General features: G+C 37.0%; 1 protein-coding gene across 2 annotated transcripts in view; it reads right to left on the bottom strand.

The window, feature by feature from the left end:
- Window positions 1–27,627, bottom strand: part of MAP3K1 (mitogen-activated protein kinase kinase kinase 1) — a 61,429-nt gene that overhangs the window by 8,006 nt on the left and 25,796 nt on the right. For both annotated transcript variants that reach the window (XM_055698791.1, XM_055698790.1), the window contains exons 2-15: window positions 16,450–16,600; window positions 13,723–13,929; window positions 11,888–12,088; window positions 10,853–10,969; window positions 10,154–10,302; window positions 7,671–7,792; window positions 6,858–6,939; window positions 6,561–6,726; window positions 5,513–5,797; window positions 4,951–5,072; window positions 3,774–3,865; window positions 3,333–3,522; window positions 1,718–2,999; window positions 695–847 (exon numbers count right to left, since the gene is read on the bottom strand). In XM_055698791.1, the coding sequence (XP_055554766.1) occupies window positions 695–847; window positions 1,718–2,999; window positions 3,333–3,522; window positions 3,774–3,865; window positions 4,951–5,072; window positions 5,513–5,797; window positions 6,561–6,726; window positions 6,858–6,939; window positions 7,671–7,792; window positions 10,154–10,302; window positions 10,853–10,969; window positions 11,888–12,088; window positions 13,723–13,929; window positions 16,450–16,593 (3,312 nt within the window). In that variant the 5' untranslated portion in view covers window positions 16,594–16,600. The remainder of the gene's footprint in view (window positions 1–694; window positions 848–1,717; window positions 3,000–3,332; window positions 3,523–3,773; window positions 3,866–4,950; window positions 5,073–5,512; window positions 5,798–6,560; window positions 6,727–6,857; window positions 6,940–7,670; window positions 7,793–10,153; window positions 10,303–10,852; window positions 10,970–11,887; window positions 12,089–13,722; window positions 13,930–16,449; window positions 16,601–27,627) is intronic.

Here is a 27,627-nt window from a genome sequence, read left to right as displayed (position 1 = left end):
ATGAGAATCAACTCTGCAGAAGCAGCCTCAACTAACAGGTGTAAGGTAATTCTAGAATTAATAAGAAAATGTTAGGACTAAGATTCTCCCTGTGTTGGTATCACTGATTCAGGCCTACGGCACCATAACATGTAAAAGATGTAATCACATCTGGAACCTTGAAAAAAAAAAATATTGAGTGAAGCGTGTGCATTTAGGCCTCTTTTCTCAGTCACACTACGTTATCTGTTGATTTAAATGCTAAAAATACTTGCCTCAAAGTTGGCTGCTGGATCAGAGAAAATCAGCATTAAACTACATTTCCTCTGCTTAAACTGTTTTAGGAAAAAAAAGTCTTGACAGGTATGGGGAAACTACTTTTAACAGCTACCTTGCAAATAGGGCATTAATTTGGAATCATGTTATCTGGACTCCATTCCTAACTCTGTCACTGAATTATGAACCTGGTTATAGAAAAAAATGCACTTGAACTGTGAAGGAAAATGAGCATATAGGTGAAAAAACCTGAAAATATTAAGCTAATAAAAAGTCTTTACGTGCATGGTATTATGTGTTTTGTGAGAACACATGACAGGGAGCAGAGGAAGCAAGGAATACAAGAAGTGTGTGAAAGCAGAGAGCTTTTATATTTGCTATTCCAAAGAAATATACAAGCACAATATATTCAAGAAAGTGAAGTATTTGAAGTATTTACCTGTTTTACAGCCATTAATGTCCCCGTTCCTACATCTTGAGCTTGGTAACAGGAAGAGAAGGCTCCAAGACCGATCTGCTGACCTTTAAGCCATTCTGCATCTTCTCTGTAATGGTGTTTTGCTTTGGTATGTCCAGGCAGGGTTTCTGGTGTCTGCAAATTAAATTCCAAGTCAATTCCATACTTACTGGCACGCATCTAAAATGAAGACATTCTGGAAGGTTACAAAATATCCAAGCTTATATGTCTCTTCTCTCCCTTACAGTTCTTTATACTGCACATTATACATTTTCCAGGTGAGACCAAACATCAGTGTATTTTGTAATCCACATACTCCTACTATATGTAAGAACACAGAGCCTCCTCTGTATTACTACCTGAAGGTGAAAGGCAAGATTTAAGGACACAAAGAGGAACAAGACTTTTTTCTTTTCCTAATCTCACATGTTGTTAAGGTTTTAGTTAGCACCTATATTAAACACATTAAAATCATGTTGTTTTCTATGCTTCACATGTTACCCTATGCAAAGGATCACAAATAAAATACTCCTTTCTCTGTTCTTATTTCTTGTGCTTTTATCTATTTGCAAAAAAATATTTTTTTTCTGACTTCTGAGGTACATTACATCTTCTATTTCAAGATGTGCCGACAAGATCTCCACCCTTTCTTTCCGACACTGGTTTGGTTTTATACAATTGCCTCCAAAGTCAGGGAGCATTAAGACTCAGTACTGTTCTACTTCTGCTTAAAACTTTTGCTCTCATTTCCTGGTTTCCCCACTTCTAGGCTACCTTCTTTGCCATCTGGTACATGGCATGGTGTTTCTCTTCCAAATACCTTCTCTAAACTAATTAATAACCATGGAAATGTTCTGTTAGCACCCTCAACTGGCAGACTTTATACTCCAACTCCTAGGAGAGTGTACTGAGTACCTTTCTGTTTTACATAGCTTCAGAAATACATAAACAGCACTGCTTTATAAGGTCAGTGAACCTAGGCTAAATTCCCATATGTATACTTACATCCTGCTGAATGATTATAATATCTTCACCATTTTCGACCTGTAGCTGGGGAATAATTGGCAGGGCATCTTGAGACGCTGACATTGCCATTGCAATAGCTAAAGCTTCCTCCTCTTCAGCTTCCATCTTTTCCTTGCATTTTTGATTATGATTTACATCATCTTTGTAAGTATCATCGTTTTCTGCCCGCTCTGGAGAAAGAACTGCAACTTCAGACTTGAACGTAACTGTGCCATCACCCGTTGGCATGGATGCCTCCAGCAGGTCCTCGATACTGGAATTGAGCTCTGCATTAACATCCAAACGACATCTTTCATCTACGGGTGTGAACACCGTCTCCTCACTTGGTATAACCGCACTGCTACTGCTACTACTACTATTGCCATCACACTGTGAAATACCATTCAGGTCAAGTGTCATGCTATTTTTTAAGGTTTCTCCCTGCTTGTTCACATCACTTGGGGTGGGTCGTGATGGCTTTGGCCTGTGTATGTGACTGGATGGCAATGGCCTGGCTTGAGTAAAAACTGGAGAAAGCTTCTCTGGTTCTTTATTTTCAGAACAGTTTCTCTGAAACTGGAGAGAAAGTTTCCGCTGTGTTTGAGGAGAAAGTGAGGGGATTTTACAGGGAACGAATCCCTGAGGTCTGAGTTTAGAGACATCTGCTACAGTGCCAGCTGGTACAGATGGGTTTGAAGGAGACAGAAGCATTGGGAATAGTGACTGGGAATGACTGGATGAGGCATAAGAGTTCAAACACTGACTGTGGGGTTTTCCTTTTGTTTGAATGGCTGGCTTTGGTTGCTCTGTGGTTACTGATGAAACAGGAAGGCCCACAGTAAGGCCAGCCAGTGTCTCAGCAATGTCCTCTGGACTGGCGCTCATTTTTTTATCACTTAAACCTTTCCCACTTTTCCCTGAAAACTGGACAGTATTGTTAGGGGTATTACTTTCTGTAGCTTCTGGAGAGTTATCTGGTACGGGTAGGGGCAAGAAGTCTTCACGTTGACATTCCCCAGAGTGTATTTCTTCCATGCCTAGCTGGATGGCTTCTGCAATTTCCATTTCATCTGCTATCGCCATCAGACGTCGACGCATTCTTGCATAATGAGTTGAGCTTGTCACACTCAACATTTCTAACAGCTTTACAAAAACATGGGGCACTCTTGCCACCATTCTTGCTGCACTCAAAAATACTCTCCGCGATAGTTTACCAACCATTGAGTGTGAATTGTCAATTGACTGCAAGGCGAAAGTTAGGAGGGAAAGAAGTTTCTTATACCTAACAAAACAAACAAACAAACAAAAAAAGAAAAAAAAAGGTGTTTTATATGCTGATATGCTCTAGTTAACTAGTGCTAAGAGAGACATTTCAAGATAATGTATTTAGCCATCAGTTCTGCAGTAGAAAGGCGATTTATTGCTGTGCTGGTACTTCAAAACTGATTCACAGGTCAGAAGTTTTTAAAAAGACAGCCATTTACTTAATGAAGTAAGCGCACTTCTGCCTATAAATACATACTATTCGTTTACAGGAATTACAATATTTTTTTTAAGAAATCAATACTGCAAATACAACCATGAAGAGTAATAGTTTCATAATGTAAGAAAGTACCTGTCTACTACAGTATCAGCCTGTAAAACATCTCCACAGACAATGTGGGGGTAAAAGTCACCAGGAAATTCCAACAGAAGTCTGTCTATTAGACAAAGTCGCCCCAGTAGCGCTTGCCAGTTGCTAGATTCAGTTTGTGTTCCAAGAATACAATTTAAGACATAATCAACACCACCAATACCAATGGACCCTATAAAAAAAAGTTGATAAAGACAGGGATTAGGTATGTTCACTATCTAAACTAATATCTAAATAAAGGTCAGGATTGTATCATACAGAAATACACATTGTGTGCCCAAATTACTCCCCCTGCCAAACTGCTCAGAGAAATACTGTTCTTTTTGCCATACTGATATTGGATAAGTCCAGTATTAAATTTAAAACACTTCAGTATATTTGCTTGTAACTGTAGATCAATCATATATGAAGAGCTATTATTACCAGATTTAAGGATCTCTCTCCCGACTGCCAGCTCGCCTGCTTGGCCTTTACACATCTCCAATAATGTTGAGACTGAAAGTTGACTTGTTCGACTAGAAGACATTAAAACAAAAAAATAACACTTTTAGCAAACGCTTTCAAGGAAAAAACATTCTGATCATTTTATTTCAATAATCATTAGCTTAGAATTGTGCATGAGAAGTTTTATTTATTCCACAACATTTCTATATCCTCTGTCCAATCAATTTATTCCACAACATTTCTATAAACCTCTATCTGTAAGCTACCAATAGTTGTGACTTTTTTTTTTTTTTTTTTTTTACAAGGATACTTCCAGGAAAGTAATGTCTATCACTAACAAACAAAAACCCAAATAGGACCTTATCCTATAGCAAAAAGAGGCCAAGTCCAGAAAGCCAGCAACACAAGGAACAGTTCTATTCCACTTAACTTTAGACTATTCCACTTTTGCTGGGGCATCTCTAGTTTCAGAAGAAATGCTGCATAGAAACTAAACCTAGAGACAAAAGTCAAGCTAGTGGACTTCTGCATCAAGTTTACAGTACAGATGAAGAAACTGTTGGTCTGGCAGAACAGATATGGGTAGCTTGGGATAGGAAGACAAGGCCTACTCAAGCTAGAAATGTCAAGAACATTCACTCAGAATAGCCATCTCCTAACAGTCCACTGAAATAAAATGTAATGTTAATGCTTCATGGCACAGATGTACAACAGCTTTTGTTGAAGTAGGAAACATACAAAACTGCCAACTGCTGAGGGTACTTGCTGACTACTTAAAAGGTGAGCCTTGAGAATTCAAACAAAGCAGTGTCAATTGAGATGGAACAGATGGTTCATGACTGCACCTAACATCTTCCTTTATTTTAGGGGGGAGGGGAAAAAGGGCCTTATGAAAGCAAAGTATCATTTAAATTCTGTAAGTATTGGAAAAATAAAACCAGGTGCCTTCAAAACTTACATCTTTCAAGCCAGAAGTTTTTTGGTAGTAATCAGACTTTGACAAAAACATGACATACATTTACATATATGACCCACACATTTTATTTCACCACCAACTATAAGTGGTCTCATAGTTCCACATAAATAGCAACTAACGAAGCTTCAAGACATTTCAGTAACAATCCAAAAATGAATCTGATGTTCATAGACACCATACCTGTTGGCATCTGCACATTTAACTAATATTGTCTCTACAACTGGCTTGAGAAGTCGCTGTAGTTTGGTCCTCTCTGCCAAAGTATGACAGGGAGTATATACCAGCATGGCTCTTAGCGTTTTCTAAAAGAAAGGAAAAAAGCAGTACGTATGAAATCAAATTAACTACACAATTATTTTTTTGTAAGAGTTGTATATATATGTATACATTTAAGAGTTGTAAATAGTTTTATATAAATTGCATTTAAAATATCACTGAAATGTTCAAAGGATAGGTAGCTTACTACATATTCACCGTTAGAATTAATCACATATTCTTTGAGATTGGAAAGAACCTAGTCATTCAATTACTGTTAATTCTTAGGACTGTAGCAAGCATTTCCTTATATTTGGCCAGCAGAGTCAAGTCATTTCACTCTTGCTCTCAGATGATGGTTAAAAGTCAAGTCATCAGTGGTGCTCAACAACTACTTGGATTCCTGACTTCGTATACCTCTTTCCTTTCCCTCCCCTTGAAAAATGAAGTAACTGAAATTACTGGAATACAACAAACAACTACTTACTAAAGCAGCAACATATACTTTGTAGACAGGGTCAGCACAGACCATGGACAGCACACTGCAGCAGGATTCCACCACCACATCTCCTGAGATACTGGTCTGAGATGACCCACTAGCTGCCCCCAGAGCTCCAGCACTTGTTCCATTGCTACTTCCAGAATTTCCAGTGCTTTCACCATTAGCCAGTAATAGAGCACCACTAACATCATGGGAAAGACGTCTAAGTGCCATCTCTCGTATATTCCAGTTTCGAGAAAACAAGCAGCCAACTAACTCCATTCCAAATACCTGCCAAGGAAAAAGCAATGTTACAGGAGTCAAACTGAATAATACTGCAACTAAGAGGAGAAATCAAAAAGAGCAAAGAAATGTTTCTGCTGAAAAATCACCTTAAAAAGTCTGACAGGAACCATATGTTAAAAGAAGATTATGTGACAGAAATGAAACATCATAAATGGTAAGCTATCAGTTCTCCAAAAACTCTGTTAAGTGGGAGGATGACTGTATGAATGATTTCATTCACTTTGAATTTTAATTATTCAGAATGGAGTTTGTTTCTATAGACATTGATGTAAACAACCTTGAAGCCACAGTCTGGCTATACCAGACAAAAATTACAGCAGACATCCAGACAGTACAAGTCCTCCCGCTTTTAAGTGTATGACCCCTGCTCAGCTGAACCCTGAACCCTCAGGTGACTCTATAGGGTTGGGGTCATTCAGCTCCTGCAACACAACTTGGATAACATTAAGTGCCAGCTTTGTATGTATGTGACACTTGCACAACCAAAACTAGAGTTAAAAATAATACATTTTATTACATGGACCTTTAATATGAGGCCCAAGATAAAGTCCAAAACTGAAACCCCAGTTCAAACAAGACTGGAAAACCTTCTCTTCTGATGAAAGTTAATATAATTATTTCCATTAATAACCAACCATAAAGCTGATGGGAGCCAGAATAAATTTTTCAATTGTTGATCTGACAAACCTAGAAAAACAGTTCAAAATAAGCTGTTACACTGGAAGCTTCTTTTACAAAGTAAAATTACCTGAATCCATGGCTCAGCTAAATCTTTATAGGCAGAAGGGATCTGCTGGACCCCATAATGAGTAAGGTTAAAATTGCTCTCTTGGGTTCTTCTCTGTGATCCAGCTGTAGATTGTTGCTGAACTACATGGACAACAGAAGAATCCACAGGGCTTGGCAATTCATGACTACAGGTTAACAACAAATAACACGGATTAACAAATGAAACATATGCTGAAGTAAATACTTCAGCATATTTAGAAGCATCCACTAAGGATCCAGAAACATATAGTTTGTTACATACAGACTGAATCTTTACCTATAGAAATCATGAGACCTCCATTTAGATCTACAAAGAGGACAGATAAGTGGTTCTCTGTTTCTTCTGCATTCTTCTGCCCCTGGAACACAGCAACAGGATAATATGCACTTGAGTTTTACAATGTATAAAACCAGAACAAAAAGTTTTGCTGAAGAATGTTAAGTTTCAGGTTAAACACTTCAGAACTGAGGCATTTACAGCAGCCTGATAAATATGGGCTTTTAAACAGTTTGTGCATGTAGAAATCCTTCCGTTTAGCACTACCACTAATATTAAAAGTTACAAACTGAAATGCGATGCCTTTTCAACCTCAAACATAGACAATACTTTCCTAAAATATTAAAATATGGCAGATGGAATTTTATTTGTTAAAGCGAACTATTTATATTTCTTAATGTAGTATGCAAACATACTGTGTATTTCACTGTATAATCCTAGCTGATAGTAGACGACTTCCATACATTCCAATGACAAGTCACAGAGGGCTCAAAGTCTGTTCCTAACCTTGCTCTAGTTGGACATAATCTCACTCAGGTAAAAGAGGCTCAGACTTCTAACTCTGTAGTTAACTTCTTTCTCAAAGCATCAAATAATAAACTGGACTTGTGAATAACTGATAAGATATGACCTATTAATAGTACCTGAATGATATCAAGCTCTCAAAGGGCTACCACACATTACTTAAGAGCAGGTTTCTGGGGTTTTTTTTACTTTAAAATAAAAAAAAAAAAAAATGAAAACACGGTAAGTTACAATAATTTTGCATATTTAGAGTCATCAGAACTTAACCAGATGAAGATGACAACATACATATTGACATGCAGTGGTGGTGTAATTTGTTCCTGCAGCCATCTTCACAAACAGTTAGGCTCTCTTCATCCAGCATGCCTAACAAACAAATGGGGCACATCTGTTCTTCTTCATCCTTCATACTGTAAAAAATAGTATTTGTGATTGTAAAAGTGCCGTATCAGAATTTAGAACAGGTGTCAACAGTGAAAAAATAAGAACTTCCAGATTGGAACAATTACTTCTAAACAACTATAGGCTATACATGAATGATTCTCCTAAACATTGGTCTGAGTAAGCAAGCAACCACATTTTTAGAAGCACTGAGTACAGACAACACCGTTGAAATGAAAAGGAAAGCCACAAAACACATGACATCTTTTCAAACTAGGTCAGATACCAATTAGAGATTGAAAGGCTCAGCCCTGGTCACTTAACATTATTTTTCTTTTAACAAACCATCCTTTGGTTTTCTATTTATAATTTTGTTTTGAAAAACTTCTTAGTTTTTATATTTTGAAAGCTACCCACATTTTTTTCCATCACACTCCTTTCACTGTGTTGAGTCACAAGGTGGTCTTTAGTCCATTACAGGGAACTGTAAATACTATTTGATGAATGTATGCAAAACTCAAAATTAAGGGAAGGTAACAGCCACTGAAGAATTTTCTACCACTAACAGAAACAAATGCAATGGATTCACATGAATGCTAACATACCTACAAGTCATGTGTAGATTTTTAAAAACTCATTCTCCTTGTTTGTCGTGTTGTGTCCATTTACCCCACCTTAATTTTTAAATGGATATAACCTGTGTTTTTTCACTACCTGTTGTTTAAGTTCAAAATAATTTTTCTGGCTAAATCTCTGATTTTAATCTTCTGTAATATTGTTTAAACGTGCAAAATTATTCCTATTCATAGCAAAAACTTTTTATACTTGGTATGTGTCTAGAAGTCTGCAGAAACCCTGTATTTGTTCACCAACCATGTATTTTTACAATAAAATTGGTACATACATTGTTCCTGTACATACATTCTTTTCCATTTCCTTGCAAATACTGACACTATTTTTAACTCCAAAAATCCACAAAAATAAGCTTACAGTGAAAAATTTATTTCCACAGCTCGTATAGAAATCGAAGTATTAATTTAAAATTTTTGAAGAATCAGTAGTAAACCAAAAATAATTGCAAGTCACAGCAATTAGCAGAACTGAGTAAACTTTTATCTCAAATGAATCTGATGCTCAGTGTTCTCCAGTACCTATATTATGGGAGACTACACCTGTACAGAATAGCAACTTATCTCATTGAACCAGTAATGCTAGGAACTAATCATAAGGTGTACTGGCAAACAAATGAAAAAAATCTTTCATCCTGTAAAAAACATGATAACTCATGCAGTGAAGTTCACAATCCAGTGAAGCCAATTCTATAAAAAAAAAAATATTATTTACAAGTTATCTACATTAAAGGAACTGGCTTGCCAGATAAGTGAATACATAGTCTGCTCTGGATCTAACTGCTTTGTTTATGCTATTTATTTACAGTGACACAATTTGGAAGAAAAAGATGATGGGAAATAAGGCCACAATCTGTACATCAGAATTATAAACCTGTCTGAATACATTCATCTAACTATATACTTACTATCACAAAGTAACACATCAAGGTACTCCACAAGTTAGGTCTCACTTTACACAAAAAAAAGTCTCAATTTATGTTGCCTTCTGTGGTTCTGCCTCTCTAGAGGGCGCCTAGTTTACCCACTAACACATGTACGAACGACTTGTTTAAATAGTTAACCAGTATCTTTTCAAAATCAAGGGAAAGAGCATGCAAAAGCACTCAAGTACTAGAATTTAGGGGGAAAAAGTATCAAAGAATCAAACTGCTTAAAATTAATGAGGCATCGTTTAATATTGTATAAACTCCAGAAGTCATAATAGGTTAATTGCTCCCTTAAAATAATCACCCATTTTAAATGAAGTGCTTTAAAATATGTTTACTTATGTTTTTTATATATTTTTTATGTTTACACAGACAGAGTGCATTTACCTCAAAATTTTTCAGTATATTGTCATAGGCACAAGCATTTCTCCAAAGTAGGACAAGAGAAAAAGAAAAATAATGTTTCTTCATTTGTCAACATTTGCACAAGTTTTGCATTTGAACAAATGCTCACAAATAGGTTTTCAAAGTTAATATATGCTTCAGTCTTGCATTTACATTTCAAAAGTTTGTTTCCTAAACTCATAAAGGATCAAAAAAATTCTTTTCACAACTTTACTTAACATTTTTCAAACAGCAGTTATAAAGCTAATATGCCCACTTGGTACCACAGTGACTAACGTATGCTTGACTATTGTTTGCGAATACAGAGACTTAACATGGCTTGAAATGAAAGTAGCTTTGAACAAAAAGAATGTAGGTGACTCTAAACCTCCAAAATTAGAAGAAAACTACAGAATAAAGCTTTTAATTCCTTTAGAAAAATACTAACCTGTTTTCTGAACTAGATGTAGAAGTACTAGATGATGACAATGTATGAGAATTTGACATGCGTGAGACAAACTTCTGGATGGTGTTACGAGATGGAGCTTTGATCCTCGAGCTACGCCTACTGTGATATTTCTGGAACAAACTCTCAACCTAACATCAGAAAAAGACAGCAACAGTCGTATTTATACTATGAATAGCTTGTAATTTAAAAGTAATTATTACTGAAGCTTAAGTACTGCTAAAAAAAGATCTATTCATCTTCACAATAATGCATTAGAAGTAGCAGCAGGAATTTCAGAAGTGTTACTAATAAACAGATCACAAGAAACACTTTTCAACAAAAACTTATTTGCTTATGAAAAATAAATTACAGCTTTAAGTACACACACAATTATTTCTGAAGACCCTCCTTCTGTTTAGCTTTCAGCTAACCAGTGAGACAGATCTACTCAAATTTGAGTAGATAATCCAAAACTTGAATCACTCACTGAACTACAGCTCTCTACTATTCTTTTAGTTACGTCTTTTATTTGCAGGTATTTTTTTCCTATATACAGAGCTCTTGAGACTGAATTAAAGATATGATTAAAAACATAATACTGTTGCTTGGCAACAGTTTTCAGCATTTTTAACAACGTCCTAAACACTTTTACCTGGAATGTATTTTAGATCTGCATTAGATCTACTAGAAATAGACTACCTCAAAGTTCTTCAGTGTCTTTCTCCAGAGCATTGGGTCTGAAGGTTCAAGCTGGAACACTCGCAGCATAACAAACAGCAGATGAATACAAAACGTCCCACGGCCACAGCTACAAGTCTGCAAAGAAAAGTATATGCAAAAGCTCTGTTGAATTGATAGATACATAAATAATTCTTCCACATTTAAATGCACCATAGAACATATAGTACCTCCCCTCCTGCCCCGGGGCAGGGGGAAGAAATAGTTTATGCAAACTATTTCATAAACAGGCATAAATATCTTCTTACTTGGCCTTACAGAAAATGAGAATTCCCAAAATATTATTCAGGAATATACATGAAAAAGCAGATTATTACACCAGTTTTCAACTGACATCCCCCCCCCCTTTTTAATTTTTTTTTTTAAATGAACTGAAGTTATTGCTACACTTCATAATAGAAGAAGTTCATGCCTATAATCACTGTATATCCATAACATGACAGCAATCGAACCTAAATAGGTTGCTTCTACTTACTCAAAAACCTAGATGTTTCCCAATGCAGCATCACACTACTATGAAAAGGACCTCACTATGGGTGTAATTAAAATAATCACACCATTAAAGGAATTATGTCTTGTGCTTGTCATTTATATATATTCCACAAATAAGAGGGAGTAAAATGTTTCAGAATGAGAAACTAGGAAAATGAAGCGTCCAAATTTTAGCCAAAAATACTTCGGATGTATAATTCAAAGCTACACCAGGAATGAGAAGTAGACAGAACAATAATAATTACTTCTAAACGAGAGGTTTGGTGGTGGTTTTTTTTTGTTTAACAGAAACTTTAGACAGAACTCATGTACTTGCTACATGTAGCCAAAATACAAGCTGACCATTAACATTACATGAGCACAGACTACGACTTTTAAATATTGCTTTATAAAACCATTATCATGGGCTGGCAACAAACACTTGATCTAATTTCATGTTGAACAGTTTTCCAAGAATAACTATAAATTAATAAAAGCTACTGACAACACAAAAACGTCCTCTACCTGAGGTCCAATAAACACTCTGTATTTATTATCAGGGCTGTCTCCTCCAATTAAGAAAGAGTTGGGTCCTATCTGCTGCAGCAAGTACAGCCTGGCTCGCATAACTTTGTTGACACGACGATTTGTCTCCTCAGGGCTGTATGGAGAGAAGCCATCTGGAGATGGGGCTCGTCGAGGTGGTGTTATTCGTCCACTCTGAAACTACACAGCAGTTCAATTATAAGCATTTCCCAGACAACAGTAAGTTTGATTAGGTATTGGGGTTCTGGTTTGGTTTTCCTCCAAATGACACAGAATAAGAGAGTCCCTGAAACTGCTAAAACCTGCTTAGACTATATGCCCAGAACTTGAGGAAAGAAGAAAAACTAAGTTTGTCTGACGTTGACAGAAAAAGTATTTTAAATTGTTTCTATTTTCAAGTTTTCGTTAGTTACCTTACCATATTACTACTGAATTATCAAGTATAATCCAATCAGAAGATAATCAGACTTGTGACTCATTACAGGAAATTATATAAGGTTATAACACTAATACATATCAATTTCTGAAGAAATCCTATGACTACAATTTTCAAAAGGGAACATACGGTCAATAAGAAACAGAAGTTTAAAGAAATTCCAAAGAAAAAGAAAAAGGATACATCTTCCTCTTCTTTGCACAATCAAAGCACCTTTCAGCTCAGCATAGGGTTTCTTGGTTTTGTTTCCCCATGATCAAAAATTCAATGGCCCCCGTCCTCATTTAAATTCTTCATATTTCTAACATTATGAGATGTGTTAATAGCTCTGTCCAATTTAAAATCTTCTGCTTTGATTTATATCCACTTCAAAATTTTATGTTATGATGCACATTGACTCTCTGTCCTTCAGTTAAGTAAAAGATAGCTTGAACCCTGGTTTTTCATATGAAAGGTTAATAAAAAAACCAAAAGAAAACCAAATCAAGTAAAAATGAATCAAAGGCTAAATCAACCGGTGGGTTGTTGTGGTTTTGGTGTTGCGGTGGGGTTTCTGTGTTGGTTTTTTTTTTGTTGTTTGGCTTGTTTATTTTTAACCTTTCAATTTGTCTTCTCAAAGAAGAAAGGAGCTGTGCTGCAGTGCTGTAACTTCTGATATTAGTTCTTAGTTCAGAGAAATGGCAGCATATATTTTAATTAATTTGGGAAACCTTGTTTACAGCAATGGGACAATAAAAGCAATTAGACCTTATTCTTACTCTATTACATTGTTAATCTGTAGACAAGTCAACTGAACCTGAACTGTGGATGAACATTTTTATAACAAGCAATCCTGTTAGACACTATTATAGTCTTGATCTTCTTTAATGAAGCCAGTTTCTATTGCTTGAAGCGTTCTATTCCAAATCTTCTCAAACGTAATTATAGTGATTTTAGTTTTCTAACAATGCACATACCTAAATCTTCCCTAATCTGTACATAAAGTAATTGATCCCATCAACAATCCCATCCCCAAGTATATATGCAAAACTGCAGGAAAAACCCCCAAACTATTAGCACCTCTTTGTGCAAATCAAGCTAAGAGAACATACATCTCTTCACAACTGAGTATCTGTATTTCTTCATTTATTTCCTGGACATAAAAACCTAAAGCAGGACTGAACTAAAAAGAAAACACACACTTAAGTAGAGAATAAAACTGCAGATATAAGAAATGACACAGAGCATAATTCATGTATATCTCACTCAGGTGGAGATACCCTGTCAGGACCGCTTTCTATCAGCATCTTGCCCTACACAGGGAGGATTAATTGCCTCTATAAGCAAAAGATTGCAGAATATAGTCAAATTAAAAGTTACATCACAGTTTGCAACTTACAGGCACTGGAGATACCCTTTTTCTTCTAACACCCGGTGATTCAGATTTAACTGTCCTAGAAGATGATGAAGAGGAGCTACTAGGAGAAGGACTACGTCTTCCTTTCTGTGTAGGTGAAGAAGCAGTGCTTTGCCCTTCAGCTTGAGGTTCCAGAGAGAGTTTGTTCATTTCTGATCCATCTCCTTTCCCAGAGATGGGTTTCACCACCTTGCAAGAATTAAACTGCATGTTAGAATTATAAATTAATCATTTTACACTAAAGCAAAACAGATTCATCAAAACTTATTTTGCTAGCATTATATAATTAAGCCATTATCCAGACATACTAAGTTTGCATATTGCCTAGGTTCTAATATTAACATCTAATAGGCGTTATCCTGTCCATCTATACACAACACAGAAGCAGAAACCTTTTTTCCTGTCCATTTGCACTGCTTATGTTAGTTGCGGCAGCAAATGATTTGATTCTGAAAGTACTTCTGTAATTGTCATTCACAGTATCTTGAACGACAGCAGTTCCCCCATTTGGATCATAGCAGCCAAAAGAATTTCCTTTTACAGGCACTATCTGCTTATTAGGAGTGTAAAAGATGGATCCAGTACACTAAGTATCAGCTGAGAAATATTAAGGTTGCTATTTCTACAGCACAACACTTGTAAAGTGAAAATTACTTTACATCTGGAGGCAATGCAGCAAAACTAAGGTGTGCTGTGCTCTGTTAGAGCCACACCTGGGTTTTCTGCCTGCCATACAAGTAAAGCAGCTACACCCCATCTGGTATCTGAGCTAATCATTGCATAGTGCTGCACTACAGCACGCATGTGCTCAAGCAATGTAAGTACATACACTTCTAATACAGTGCTTTGTTGCATGAACGCTGAATGTTGACACTGAGGTATGGAGCATTTCAGGAAAATTTTCAGCTGCCTGCCCCTCAAAACCACATAATGTATTAGAAGATTAAGACCACTGGGAATCAAATTAAAAGCAGTCACAGCGGCCAGAATCAGTTTTAGTTCCACATTTCTCCATGTCTTATGAGGCTTGACTCAAAGTTGGAAGGACGCTCCAAGTAAAACTTCAGATTAACAGAGCAGAACTCTCCTAGAAAGTTCCAAAGGTCTCTGATTTAGCAGGCTCTCTCTGCTCAGGGTATGGTGAGGAAGAGACATCAAGACTTGGTGCATTTCTACCTGATGATTTAGACTGCATCCACAAGGTCAAATGCGATTTTAAACCGAAACATTTAACTGATCCAACTGAAGCCATTCCACTACCCTGAAATGCATTTCGCTTTCAGCAGGCTCCAGGGAGAAGATGACACTAAGAAGGTTGTGGACTAGCATGTGGGCACTGCTCAAGAGAAGAAAAATCTCCATTTATAGCTTTGATGCCTAGCACTGCTAATTTTACTTTAAGGAGTCACCATATTTAATGTATTGCAAATATGAACTTTTTAAAAAACTTTGGTGCTATTGTTTTTAATTATACTGCTACCTGATTATGAAACTGAACAGGATAAAGCAGAAGTATATAAAAAAAGCAGTGCAGTCTTTATTTGCCTCCTATCAATTGTTGTAATACTTTTTCTTTTCTGGAAGATCGGAATGCAAATTCATGTGCCTGTGAACTAGTACAGTTACCAGCTGCTAGTGCTTGAAAACATTTTAAAAAATCAAATTGTAGTAATGGAGAATCTGGAACATCAAAAGTTGTATTAAGAAAGCCAGAAACCTCAAGGAAAGTGGGCAGGGAAAAAATTTCAAGCTACGCAGTAAGCAAGATTCATTTAAAAATTTGTATATTAAGAACGGTTTTGTGTTATTTGACCCTCTAGTGTATTGCTTTTTTGGTGCACTTGCCAGCATTTTCAATGTCCCTTCTCATGATAGAAAGTTACCCACAGAACCCTCTTATTTCTGCTCTAAAAAAGCTGTCCCCAAACACTCGTCTACTGCATCAGATGATGATGATCTTAGCTTTAAAGTAGCACTCACATCAAGTGGTGCACGGCGGTCACATTGGCCAATGCAACTACATGTATAGGTAACTAATGGCTATTAATTAACAAGCATTATACTGAACAGAATTGTAACTATGCTTAATAAATTTCAGGTTTAACCTACCTGCAATTTCTTAAAACCACTTCCAAGCCATTTATACAAAAGCATTACTCAAAAAGCTAACAGAATACTCTGGCATCCAAAGTTTAGCAGAGTTGAGACGTGTGAAGGAGTTACTTAGCTCTGGTTTTAGTAAGACCGCAGTTTGATTTTTCACCTAACAAAAATTCCACACACTTCTGTTACAATACATAGAAAACTTTAATGTTTTCAAACTAAGAAAAAGTGAAGTCATGAAACCCCTAAGAATCAAGTACGAAGTGTTATTGTACAATTACACACTCAAACTGTTTTTTACCTAATAAACAGGAGCTACTTTTGTTGGTGACATTAGAGGGCAGTATCGTTACGGTATTATTTTATATTACACAGATCAGCAGCAGGACTCTGTGCTTTTTCCTTAAAAACGGAGCTTAATAAACATGTACATTTCAGAAAGTCAACCACAATCTCCTGTTAAACAGCTTGTACAAAATGAATGGAACACCCATAATTAAGAGCATGCAAATATTAAGAAACAGAGGTTTCCAATAGAAAGAAGTTTATGGGATTTTTATTTGTAATTGCTGTTACAGATATTGCCCTTCCATCAGGGCCACTTACCACAGGGCCTCTCCTGCTTCTTCTTTCCAGCCATTCATGCTTCCAGGCTGGCATACACGTTGCCTTGAGTTTCTCCCTGATCATGCGCTCTTCTGGGCGGTCATCCATCTTCTGCAACTCCCTGAGGGTTTCTTTATTCTCCATGTCACGACTACAGCAAAGAAAAAAGTCATAAACGGAATTAATTTTTGTTAAAGTGTAATACCACAGCATTCTTAAATTTTGTGCCATCGTATTCTCCCTCTCCTTGTAATGCAGCTCCTAAAACATTACTTCCAACTGACTGCAGCAAGCCTTTTAAGAATTATGACTAACGTGCTAGTCTGCCATTTGCAGCACACCTGTTTTAAGGGCTATTTCTTTAAAATGTGTGTACTGCTTGTAGCATTGGACACCTAGTAAAAAGAAAGGTCTTGGCAAATGTTAAACCAATACAAAATTACTCAATAAGTCATGTCATTCACCAAAGGTTTCACACAAGTGTTGTGATTGTTCATGCATTCCTTGGCAATCCAAAGCTTGCAACCTCTATTTTAAACAATTAAAAAAATTAATATAAATTAACGGTGAAAATTTTCCACCTTCATAGGATGCACAAGCATGAAACTATGTATGTGGGGCCTCTTCCTATACATGAACTCTTCCTCAGAAAAGAGGACTTGTAAACTAATACACACTTACTATGTTTAAACTACACACAGAAGTCATGAAAGTAAGGCTAGTGGCCTTGAGAGTTGCTTTCTGAGTAGCTGATTACTCAAAAGCTCTTCAAATCAGCTACAATTATAGCAAAATTCACAGCAAGTTTATATTTGTAAAATGAAAGTGTAATCTTATCTAGGCTTGTACTTTTTTGACCTACAGCAAAGTAGTTGCTTGTGATTGCTGGCAACAATGAACGAAGCAACAAAAAAATACTGCTAGACACTGAAAACCAAATATGAGCAGTCTGGAAGATTTCCTGACTCTGTTGAGCTATCTGCTACATCACAAAACACCCACATTCTTAAGCAGCAGCACATGATCCCCACCCACCCATCTTCTTGATGTTTAAAACCACACAAGCTTGATTAAGCCAACTCTCAGAATGAAAATTTATTTCAGAATTAAAATCACAACTTAAAGTGCAAGATAAGGCTACATAATATATATACACACAACTGCTGCTTTGAGGCATGCAGTCTTCAGCTTCTAAGACATTTCATAATGTGGTTGAAACTAAAATTCGCGTACTGTATGATGACCTACAGCATATTCCCTGTAACATTCACTGCAATAAGATAATGTTGAAATTATAATTCTTATCTTCATCAGCACTGTATTAATAAAGTTCATTTATCACAAATCCCTACTTAAAAAAACCAAGAAGTTTTCAACCGTTAGGAGTACTCCTGTTTTTTTTCTCTCATTGCAGAGACAAAGGAAACAAAGTATTCTGAGCAGGAAATAATTCTTCCTGTTCAGTACTGAAATGTAATAAGCAGATGGATACTGTAAACAAAATATATTTTCTTTCAAGCAACATCTAAACCTACTGTTAGTAACCGATTTTAAACACTCAGAACTGTGTTCAGTGATTAAAGACTTTAAAAATAGAAACACAATCCACATAAGAATGATTTTTTTTTTAAGAGGTTAAGTATTAATGCTTAACTTCAAAATACTGCAAATGACAAAAATTATTTTTGTCCCAGCACTAAATGCCATACTTTGCCTTCTAGAAAGAGATAAAAAACCCCTAGTGATAATTCATGAAAAATGAAGACACTATAGCAGCAGGTAGAGTTCAAATGGAGAATATGCCTAGAAGTTTAAAATAGGGCAAAAAGTATTGTATACAACGGATCAACTTTACATTTTTTCCTCAGTCAAAACCACATCAATTAAGACAAAAATTTTAATGTAAGAACAGTACAGTGCTGAAATAATACAGTTAAAAATAGATTTACTCTGGTTTTTTATATTAGTTATTCCATGGCATGAACCATCTCAGTTGCATGAACACTTTGTATACAAGACACAAAACACTACTCCAGCAGTGAAAGAATGACACAGTATTTCATTTGTTCATATAACCATGATTAACTTCCCAACTGATATAAAAAAAGTCTTTTAGAGGCCCTTGGACTTGAATTCGTGAACAATGTAATACAACAGCAGAGGCTTCACAATCTGTGCTTGTTCTCTAAAAAGCAGAAGCAGCTATCTTCCTCTCATGTGACAGCTAAACTGATCTACTCTCGCCTGCACAAAGAACTCTTGTGCTTTGCTTCCACGCAGGTGGGAAAACCCAACCGACTCTGAAAGCTTTTGCTGGTAAACCACGGTTATCTTTCTGCAGAATTGAAGTATTATGTGTATTTTTATAGAACACTGTTTCTGAAATGCTCAAGAAAACTTCATATTTTAACTCAAGCTTGGCCAAAATATTTATTAAGTATTTTTATACTGTTGGGTCTGTGGAAAAAATAATTTTCCTGTGACTGCACAAAGCTCCTACATACTGCAGGACATCCGCATTTTGTGGCCCTGAACCTGTGAGGTTTTTTCCAATTATTATTATTTTTTTTAACCTAAAGCAAACACCCTCATCTCTTCCAGGCAAGCTGAACTTTTCCTACGTGGCAATGGCTAGGTTGCCAGTCTCCATACCACTGTACCTCTGCACAAAAGAAAAATAATAAATCCAAAGCTTATTCCTCCAAGGACTTGGATCCTGCAGGGTACAGAGCATTCCGGTCTTTGCACAGCAAAACCTATTCATTAGTCAAGGTAACAATGGTTAAGTGACTGTCAGGTGGTGCTTTATTTGAACAGCAGTGACAAAGCTAAGGAGCAGGGCAAAACCACAAATCTTGGAGAACATGTTAACTTGGACCAGGGAGTCTGACATTTCTCAACAGCCCACCCCTCAGCTTCATCAGGAAGCAAGGATTTTGCTCTAAAATGCCTCAGCTTTTCATGAATCAAGCAAAAAAGATCTAAGGCTTTCTTCCAGGGAAATTTTAATTTTTAACTTTGCACACACACCTCTCCGCCCCCCCCGCCAAACGGCAACATTAAGGATCTTTGAAATTATTTTTATTAGTAGTTTTAAACCAACAGACATTAGCTCCTGTATCATTAGTCAAGAAATTCCAAAGAAAGAAATCTAAATTGTAATTCTAAAGTACTGAGCAAGCTCAACAATGCAGTGACTACCTTTTTTATTTATTGCCTAAGCTCCGTGGTCTGCACATTAATATCTGCATTATTCACTTTGGATTATTTGCTTCACGAACTATAAAACTAAATACAATAAGATTAATGTACTGCATAGAAACAGCCTACTGGAATGTCTTGTGCAATAGAAAAGGCAAAACATTGTCCTTTGTTTCTGTGTCAGTTTTGAAGACTTGCAAACAGTAATTGAATAGTTAGATTATTAACAACTTGTTCTCTATGGATCAATGGTTCAATACTTTTAAACAAGGTATGCAATACACGTGTTATTTAGCAAACTATTGTGAAATACACAAGCAAGATTTAATTCTGAATAGCTCAGTGAATTTGATACTAATCCTCTGCAAGTAATTTTCTTATAAAAGGCATATAATGGCATAGGAAAGCCGAATCATAGCTTCAATTCATTCCCCTGTGCTTCTGAATGTTTAGAAACAGATGTCTTGGCTTCTCTGCTATCTTATTTGGGCAAACAGCTTTAGCCAATACCCCTGCTGGACCAGATTTCATTAGCAGCAGGAAAACGGCAACTTTTGACACAGGAAAGAGTCGATCCACCAAGGAAATGGAAGCTGTGTGCTATATTCACAAATACCCAATCACAGGGTGGAAAATAGTTAGCTGCTGAGTAAAAAAGAAAAAGTGTGGGCATTTTTTTTTTAACATTGTCTGAAGAAAGTTAACAAAGGTAACTTGCATATCAGCAGTGGTCAAACTATGGATGACCACAGAAAAAAAAATTCATTAACAAAAGTGATCACACAGCAGCTCTATCAGAACAATCAATGTAATAGCAACAACAGGTTGTGAGGGGAAGAGCTCAGGGTCTGATGGAAAAGCACTGAATGAAAAAGGAATAAATATGGGAGAAGTTATATATTCTGTTAGTGCAAATGCCATATATGGTGACAATCAATACTGGGGGTGAACTTAGGATGTACAGAACTAATTTTGGGGACCTTAAGCAAGAATTAAGAATATGGGCACCCAGCTACCTGTAACTGAAGCCTCAACGTGTCCCACGAATGCTGGAGTAGTCAGCTGGCCTGGAGGTATGCTAGGAGCAGCATTCAGCACCGGGAGTGGGGACATGAGTTAGCCATTCCGTGAATTGAAAAGGTCAACTATTAGTGGCTTAAGTAACTTCTTGCCACTAACAGTTCCAGTACTGCTTGTAGTTTCTCTTTTGCCATTATGTATTTTTATGATATCAAAATTAGTAAAAAAAAAATTCAGATCAAAATGAGCAAAGGATTGTCTGTGTTCCTGCCAGTCTCCCATTCCTTCTCCTCCTGATCCACCAGTGTTGGCTTCTATCATCTAACCACTTGTGTCCATCCTAACAAAGCAAAAGATCAATTATTCTATTAAAATGAAAAACTTAACAGGGAACTTTCTCAACTTGATACTAAATGGCAGCAGCTGCAACTTAAAGACAACATCGAACAAACTACTTCCTAGAGACTAATGAATCTGGCTTCCTAAAACATTTATAAGAGCTTTAGCCAAATTTTATATAAATGTGAAATTAAGCACTATTCTTCTGTTAGAATACCTGACAAACTCAAAAGGGAAAACAATTATTTTTTTTTTTCTGGCTGCCCCACCTTCTCCCAGTAGCTCTTCTTCATCTTCCCTTCAGAATAATGTAGGCTCTCCATCTGGCCAACACACCATCCACTGAAACTCACAAGGACTATATATTGAGTGATATTCTACATTCTCTGTTTGCCTTTCAGCTGCATTAAAAATAGCCACTTTCTTACGTCACTTAGATGAATTACTAACTAGCACTCTGCACTAGAAACATCCTTCCATGTACCTCAAATAGGCTTACCTTCTACGTATATTTTGAAACATAATATATAAATTATTTATACTTTATAAGAATAAAGAAAAAGCATAAATGCCCAGATGTAATTACAACAGAGAAACGTAACACCCAGCAGGCTCCTGTGGAACCTCTGCTGCCCTGAGGATCGTGGCAGCATGGGGCTCCCTGTTGGAAAATACCATCAGGCAACAGCCACTGCAGCTTTACATTAAAGTAGTTTTAGAAGCTAAAACACACCCAATTTTTCCCATCATTTTTCTACAAATGGGAAACAAACCTATACAGAATGTGAGAACACAAAAGAAAAAACGTTCTGTTATTTGGGTCTAAACCAAGAACTACTGAGCCTATACCCCTACGAGTTTGGTAGTAATTGTTATTTAGTCCCAGTTTGACACACCCTTTGTCCTCTCTCCCTGTGAAGTCATTTTATCAAGCAACTCTCTTGAAGACTGATATATCAAAAGGTGCATTTTTCAAAGAGCAAATCCCACTGCTAACAGAACAATATTCACAACCAAAGTTCTAACTCCACAGACCCAGCCATCACCTTCAGTGGAACCTCACAGGACCCAGTCAAGAAGAATCACCCCCTCAGTGATGAAGGCTCACGTCTCCGGAGATGGATGGCTGAAGTTACAGAAGTAAAACTACCCGCCCAGATTCTTTAGCTTCTAAGTCAAACACACCTACTTGAAATATATAAAAGATTGTTGGATTACTTGCTCTGAAAACCACATAGACATAAGTTTGAAATTCTGGCAGTATTCAATAGCCACTGAAAATGAGTCCTGCTACAAAACAAGCCAAGAAATACCAGCATCTGTTTGCAACAGATGCTTGCTACAAAGCTAATGAAATGGGCTTCTCTCTCCTGCATGTTTCTTAAGAAGCCTATCAGACATCCGAAACAAGTACAACAAAAGCTCCTAGGGCTCCGTAATCCTTCCTGCTGTCATTCAGTCTCCCAGTACCAACTCAGATGCATCAGGTATACACATACTGGGGCATTTTCAAGATGTAAAAATAGCATTACATTAGATGAACTCTCACTCTTCACTTTTAGTGTTAAAGGTTTGCAGAGGGAATCTGGTATTTTATCTCTATAAAACTAAGTTTATGCCACTACTGAGCCAAATTTCTAGAAATTTCTAGAAACTACAGGAAGTAGGTAATTTATATTGATACAAGACCCAAAGCTACTAATAATTATGCACCTTAATTATTTTCATAATTTCATGTGTTTGGACTAACATATCTGAAGCGTGGTAATACAGCTTACACAAATATTCATAAATTTATTACTCTATGACAAACTTCAGTAATCCAACAGAGAACAGGACCCAGGATACCCAGTTCACGTTAGGGCAACTGAAAAGAATACACGTCCTGCCCCCATCCCAGTGCAACATAGTACTGGGCCTTACTCCAAGAACGGTGGTAATGTCCTTGAAAAGGCTACAATATGAGTGCTTACCCACAGTCAACTATGTGATTGACTAGTTCTTCTGCACCAGCTTATAGGATCTCTGGCATAGGTGTTAAAAAGGGATTTTCTTCCCCACCAGGTTAGCCTACCAGAACTGCCTTCTATCTCTTGCTGAAGTAGAAGACCAAGTTTTTACTTGGTCATGTATCACCTATATCAACTCACCTTTTAACAGAATCAAATTGTTCACTTGTAGTATGTAGTTTAATCTCTTAGGCACCAAAATGCCCTTTGAAATCCGGTTCTTAAAGCCCATCATACCCCAAACCTGGAGTATTTTAGGTGACATGCAATTGACTAAGATGCAGAAAGCATCAGGTCAGAACAGACATAGTTCTTGATGATGTACAAGTCTGAAGCCATTAACAGAAAGATGGGATTAAAAGTATGATAAAACCCAAGTCCTAAAAGAAAGTTTATTTCTATATGTCCATATAGTTTGTATACAAGAACATTCATACTGTTCTAAGTGCCTGTCCTATCTTTAAAGATGAGATTTCTTATTGCATATTGGATGAGCAGAATAAAACATCTCCACACATAATCCACAAGATAAAGAATTCCTTAGACAGTTTAACTCCCCTATCCCCAACATAACATCAGATATTTTATACAAAAAAATCATACTTTGAATCAGTTTAGGGTAACAGGGATAAGCAGATAAACCTGTGCATACTATATTCTCCACCACCAATTAGAATGGTGGAAATGAAACAGCACACAAGCAAGCAACTTGGACTTCAAAAGCTACAACATATTAAATATTTTCTGGAGGAGTTATAAATGAGAAAGTGAATTTAGGCTGTTCTTGCCCATGTAGTACTGGGAACTAATATCATTAATATGATTTTTTATGCTATAGGAATAATAAGCTGTACTAAACAAGCACTAAACACTTGCTAAATATATATCTGTCTTGCTCACTGACAGTCAAAAGACCCATTCAAATATCCTTGTACTCTGAAGATTCATGCATATGTTGAATTTTTCTCCAAAAGCCAAAGAGGAGTAGACATTTCCACATATATTTCTAGCTCTAGCATAAAAAGCTTTTCTAGCATGCTGAAATAAAATAAAAAAATCCATGCAAGCCTGTTTTGAGTAACTGCTAAGTGATGAAATACAACCCTATAGCAACATATTTAAACCCTTCACCCACTTACGGTAGATCCACAGTGGACAGCTTATCTACTATCCACGGAAAGTCACAGATGAACTGGCTCTCTCCATAAAGGACACTGACTTGCAGTGGACTACTGCCAACCTTCAGCAGGTTTTGTGGGTCATCAAGCACTCTCTCATCCGTCTGCTTACTAAAACCAGTGCTCGGTACATACAGCTCCACATACCAGCTCCCTGCATCCTACTTTGACCATACTCTTGAGTTCTCTAGACCAATGGCTTCAGTAACTATTACTGAAGGGAAAGCGGTGAGTGAAAAAATAAAATATAAAAATAAACCCTTATACCTCCTGCAAAAGGTCAAATAACATTTTGAATTGAAATAAAAAAAAATGATATGGGGGAGCTGGGGCTAGTGCCTTCACTTCTGCCTTTAGCAGTCTACCAGAAAATGCTTTGGCTACTTCTCATTTTTTTGCATCTATTTTTGAAATTAAACAGCAATTTTTGATTCAAGGATAGCATTTTTTTTAGGGTACCCATGCTTGCCAGGTACGAGAAATCTTTCTCCTTTTGTCAGGATTGTGTAAAGCGACTTAAACCACACTGGAACAACCTTAAATCTACACTGACACTCAGTCATCTCCCACTATTGCATTATTCAAATACTCTGGTATACTTACAGGTAGTTGTACTTACACGGTAGTTGGAACAAACCTGTCTCCAACCTCATGTGGGACTTCGAAGCCACAAAATATATTGAAAATAAGTTGTAATATTATCTTAAATTAAGTGATAAACTCTAGATCATGCCAACTGTATCTGTTTGCAGAACTATTGAGTAATTTCTTACTGCTATTAAAAATATCTTTGAAGAGGAATGAAGGAGTTCTCCAGCACAGGACACTTAATCTTTCACTGTCTGATCAGCAGCACAACTGAATAAAAGAGTAACTCCAGTTCATAACTCCATCCAGAGATCTTCTCCCCAAGGCAACTGTATGTTTTTGGGATGGGAAGGCATTACAACAGTAACTCAAACTTCTATATGCTATTATTAAACAAAATCAAAGTAGCTAAATTCACTCATATAATCTTTTTATTGATCCAAAAGAATCAGGGAAGGAGGAAAAAAAAACGTTGTCAAAACAATGAAATTTACCTCTGCTTATTCACATCTATAATCACAGTACACAGGTTCTGTAGACACACAAGACAGCTCAAAAACCTGTACAATTCAAACAACTGAAACTGCCAAAAAATCTCAAAAACATTGATTTCAAAAATATCAACAGCAGCACTCAGGGGTGGCTGGAAAGCTGCCTGGCTGAAAAGAACCTGGGGGTGCTGGTTGGTGGCCAGCTGAACGTGAGCCAGCAGTGAGTGCCCAGGTGGCCAAGAAGGACAACAGCACCCTGGCTTGTATTCCAAAGTGGAGAGGATCGTCCCCCTGCACTGGGCACTGGTGGTGCAGCCCCTCGAATCCTGTGTTCAGTGTTGGGCCCCTCACTGCAAGAGGGACACTGAGGTGCTGGAGCATGTCCAGAGACGGGCAGTGGGGCTGGTGAAGGGTCTGGAGCACAGGTGTTAATCAGGAGCAGCTGAGGGAACTGGGGTTGTTCAACCTGGTGAGGAAGAGGCTCAGGGGGGATCTTACTGCTTTCTACAACTGCCTGAAAGGAGGCTGTAGGCAGGTGGGTGTCGGTCCCTTCTCCCAAATAACAGGTGACAGGACAAGAGGAAACGGCCTCAGGTTGCACCAGGGGAGGTTTAGATTTGGTATTAGGAAAAATTCTTTCACTGAAGGGGTTTGACAAGCATTGGGACAGGCTGCCCAGGGAGGTGTTTAAAAAACATGTAGATGTGGTGCTTGGCAACATGGTTTAGTGTTGGACTTGGCAGTCCTGGGTTAACAGTGGGCCTTTATGATCTTAAAGGTCTTCTCCAACCTAAATGATTCCATGATTCTTTACTGCCATGGATAGGTATCACATTATAGTGACTTGTAAGAAAGCTTTTTCATTTATCCTAAACCACACACGTAAAAATGTGACCAATGTCTCAGAAGAGGAAGTAGTCTCATATTGCTGAGGCTACAAAATAAGTTTGATTACAAAAAGCATTTACTTGCTTATTTTAAGAACTGTATTAAAGAGCACTGGTTACAGGATAAGCAAAGAAGTTATTTCTGGTGGGATGCATGCCAAATATATCTGCAGATAATTATTTGTAGCACAGGGATACAGAGATACATGTATACCTCGGGCAGAGGAGATGTTTTCAATGACAAAGATATCTCTGTTTCTCACATATTAGATTCCCTCGAAGAGGGAACTTAAACAGAATTATGATGCAATCAAAATTCAAGCTTGGCCTTATTTGGGACTTGTTTTAAATATTTAATACTAACAATCAGAGATAGAATATTTAGTGCTTTACAAATCCACGATGTCAGAACTTTCTTTTAAATCATCTGCCCGTTTAAGCTTCTCATTTCACCAGAAATAGACTGTCAGCATTCAAGCTAATAGGTTCTAATTTCCTGTATGTTGCTGACCAGCTAGGATATCAGTTACCATTTAAGATCAGTGACACAAATTTTTCTTCAGTCACATATGACCCACAGCTACTCTGACCATCTTTCAGGTAGCTGACAGAACAAGCCTGGGGCCCACTCAAGTTTTTCAATTAAGATAGTGAAAGCAGAACCGCAAGGAAGACTCCAAGCCATGAACCAGCAACCAAGAAAAGTTTGGTGAAAAACTGCTATGCAATTCATCCATGCTAAAGGACCCTGAAAGGTATAGATAGGAAGCGGTTATTAACCATGTGTGCAATACCCTGAAGTGTTGCTTCAGCTGAGATAGCAGCAGAAGTTCATGTCTTCAAAGAAAAAAACCAACATATGAACACATTAATGTTAACATGCGTACTTTCAGATTTTTAGACTGCCCTCCCACAACCCCAACATACAAAGATTATGTTTGTTTTGCAATGCTATAGTATAGGCTTTTGTGGACTACTTGTGTAGGCTCATCAATGCAATCCTCAAACATCTACCTTCTGTCCACAATTGTGTTTGCCCTCTGCAAATTAAGACTGAAATTTAACAAAGCAGTTCTCTGGAATACTGATATTATAAACTTAGATTAAGAAATCTGAAATATAATAGCAAAGCCCTTTCATGAATATTCCCAATACAACGAAGAATGCTGAGATGCTCCCACATGAAGTTCAAAATGCCTAAGTATTAACATACAGCAATGACAAAGGTTTCCTTGCTTCATCCCTGCCTCCCCAGCCAAAGGAACTAATTTTAAAAAAATTGATATAGAACATGTGGGCAGGCTATCATGAAGCATTAATGCTTAAAAGAGCTTTACAGTGAAATAAAAGCAGTGTACTACTTCCCTGCGACCAGAAAACCAGAATGAACTAATGCTTTTATAACAGTAACTTTACTAATAAAAACTAAGATATGCATGAGTAAACTTTACACAATGTGCCAAAA

The sequence above is a fragment of the Falco cherrug genome, chromosome Z (assembly GCF_023634085.1).
Source record: "Falco cherrug isolate bFalChe1 chromosome Z, bFalChe1.pri, whole genome shotgun sequence".
NCBI classification, from domain to species: Eukaryota; Metazoa; Chordata; class Aves; order Falconiformes; family Falconidae; genus Falco; species Falco cherrug.
Note: the sequence above shows the minus strand (reverse complement) of the source record. Positions and strands in the feature narration are given on the sequence as shown.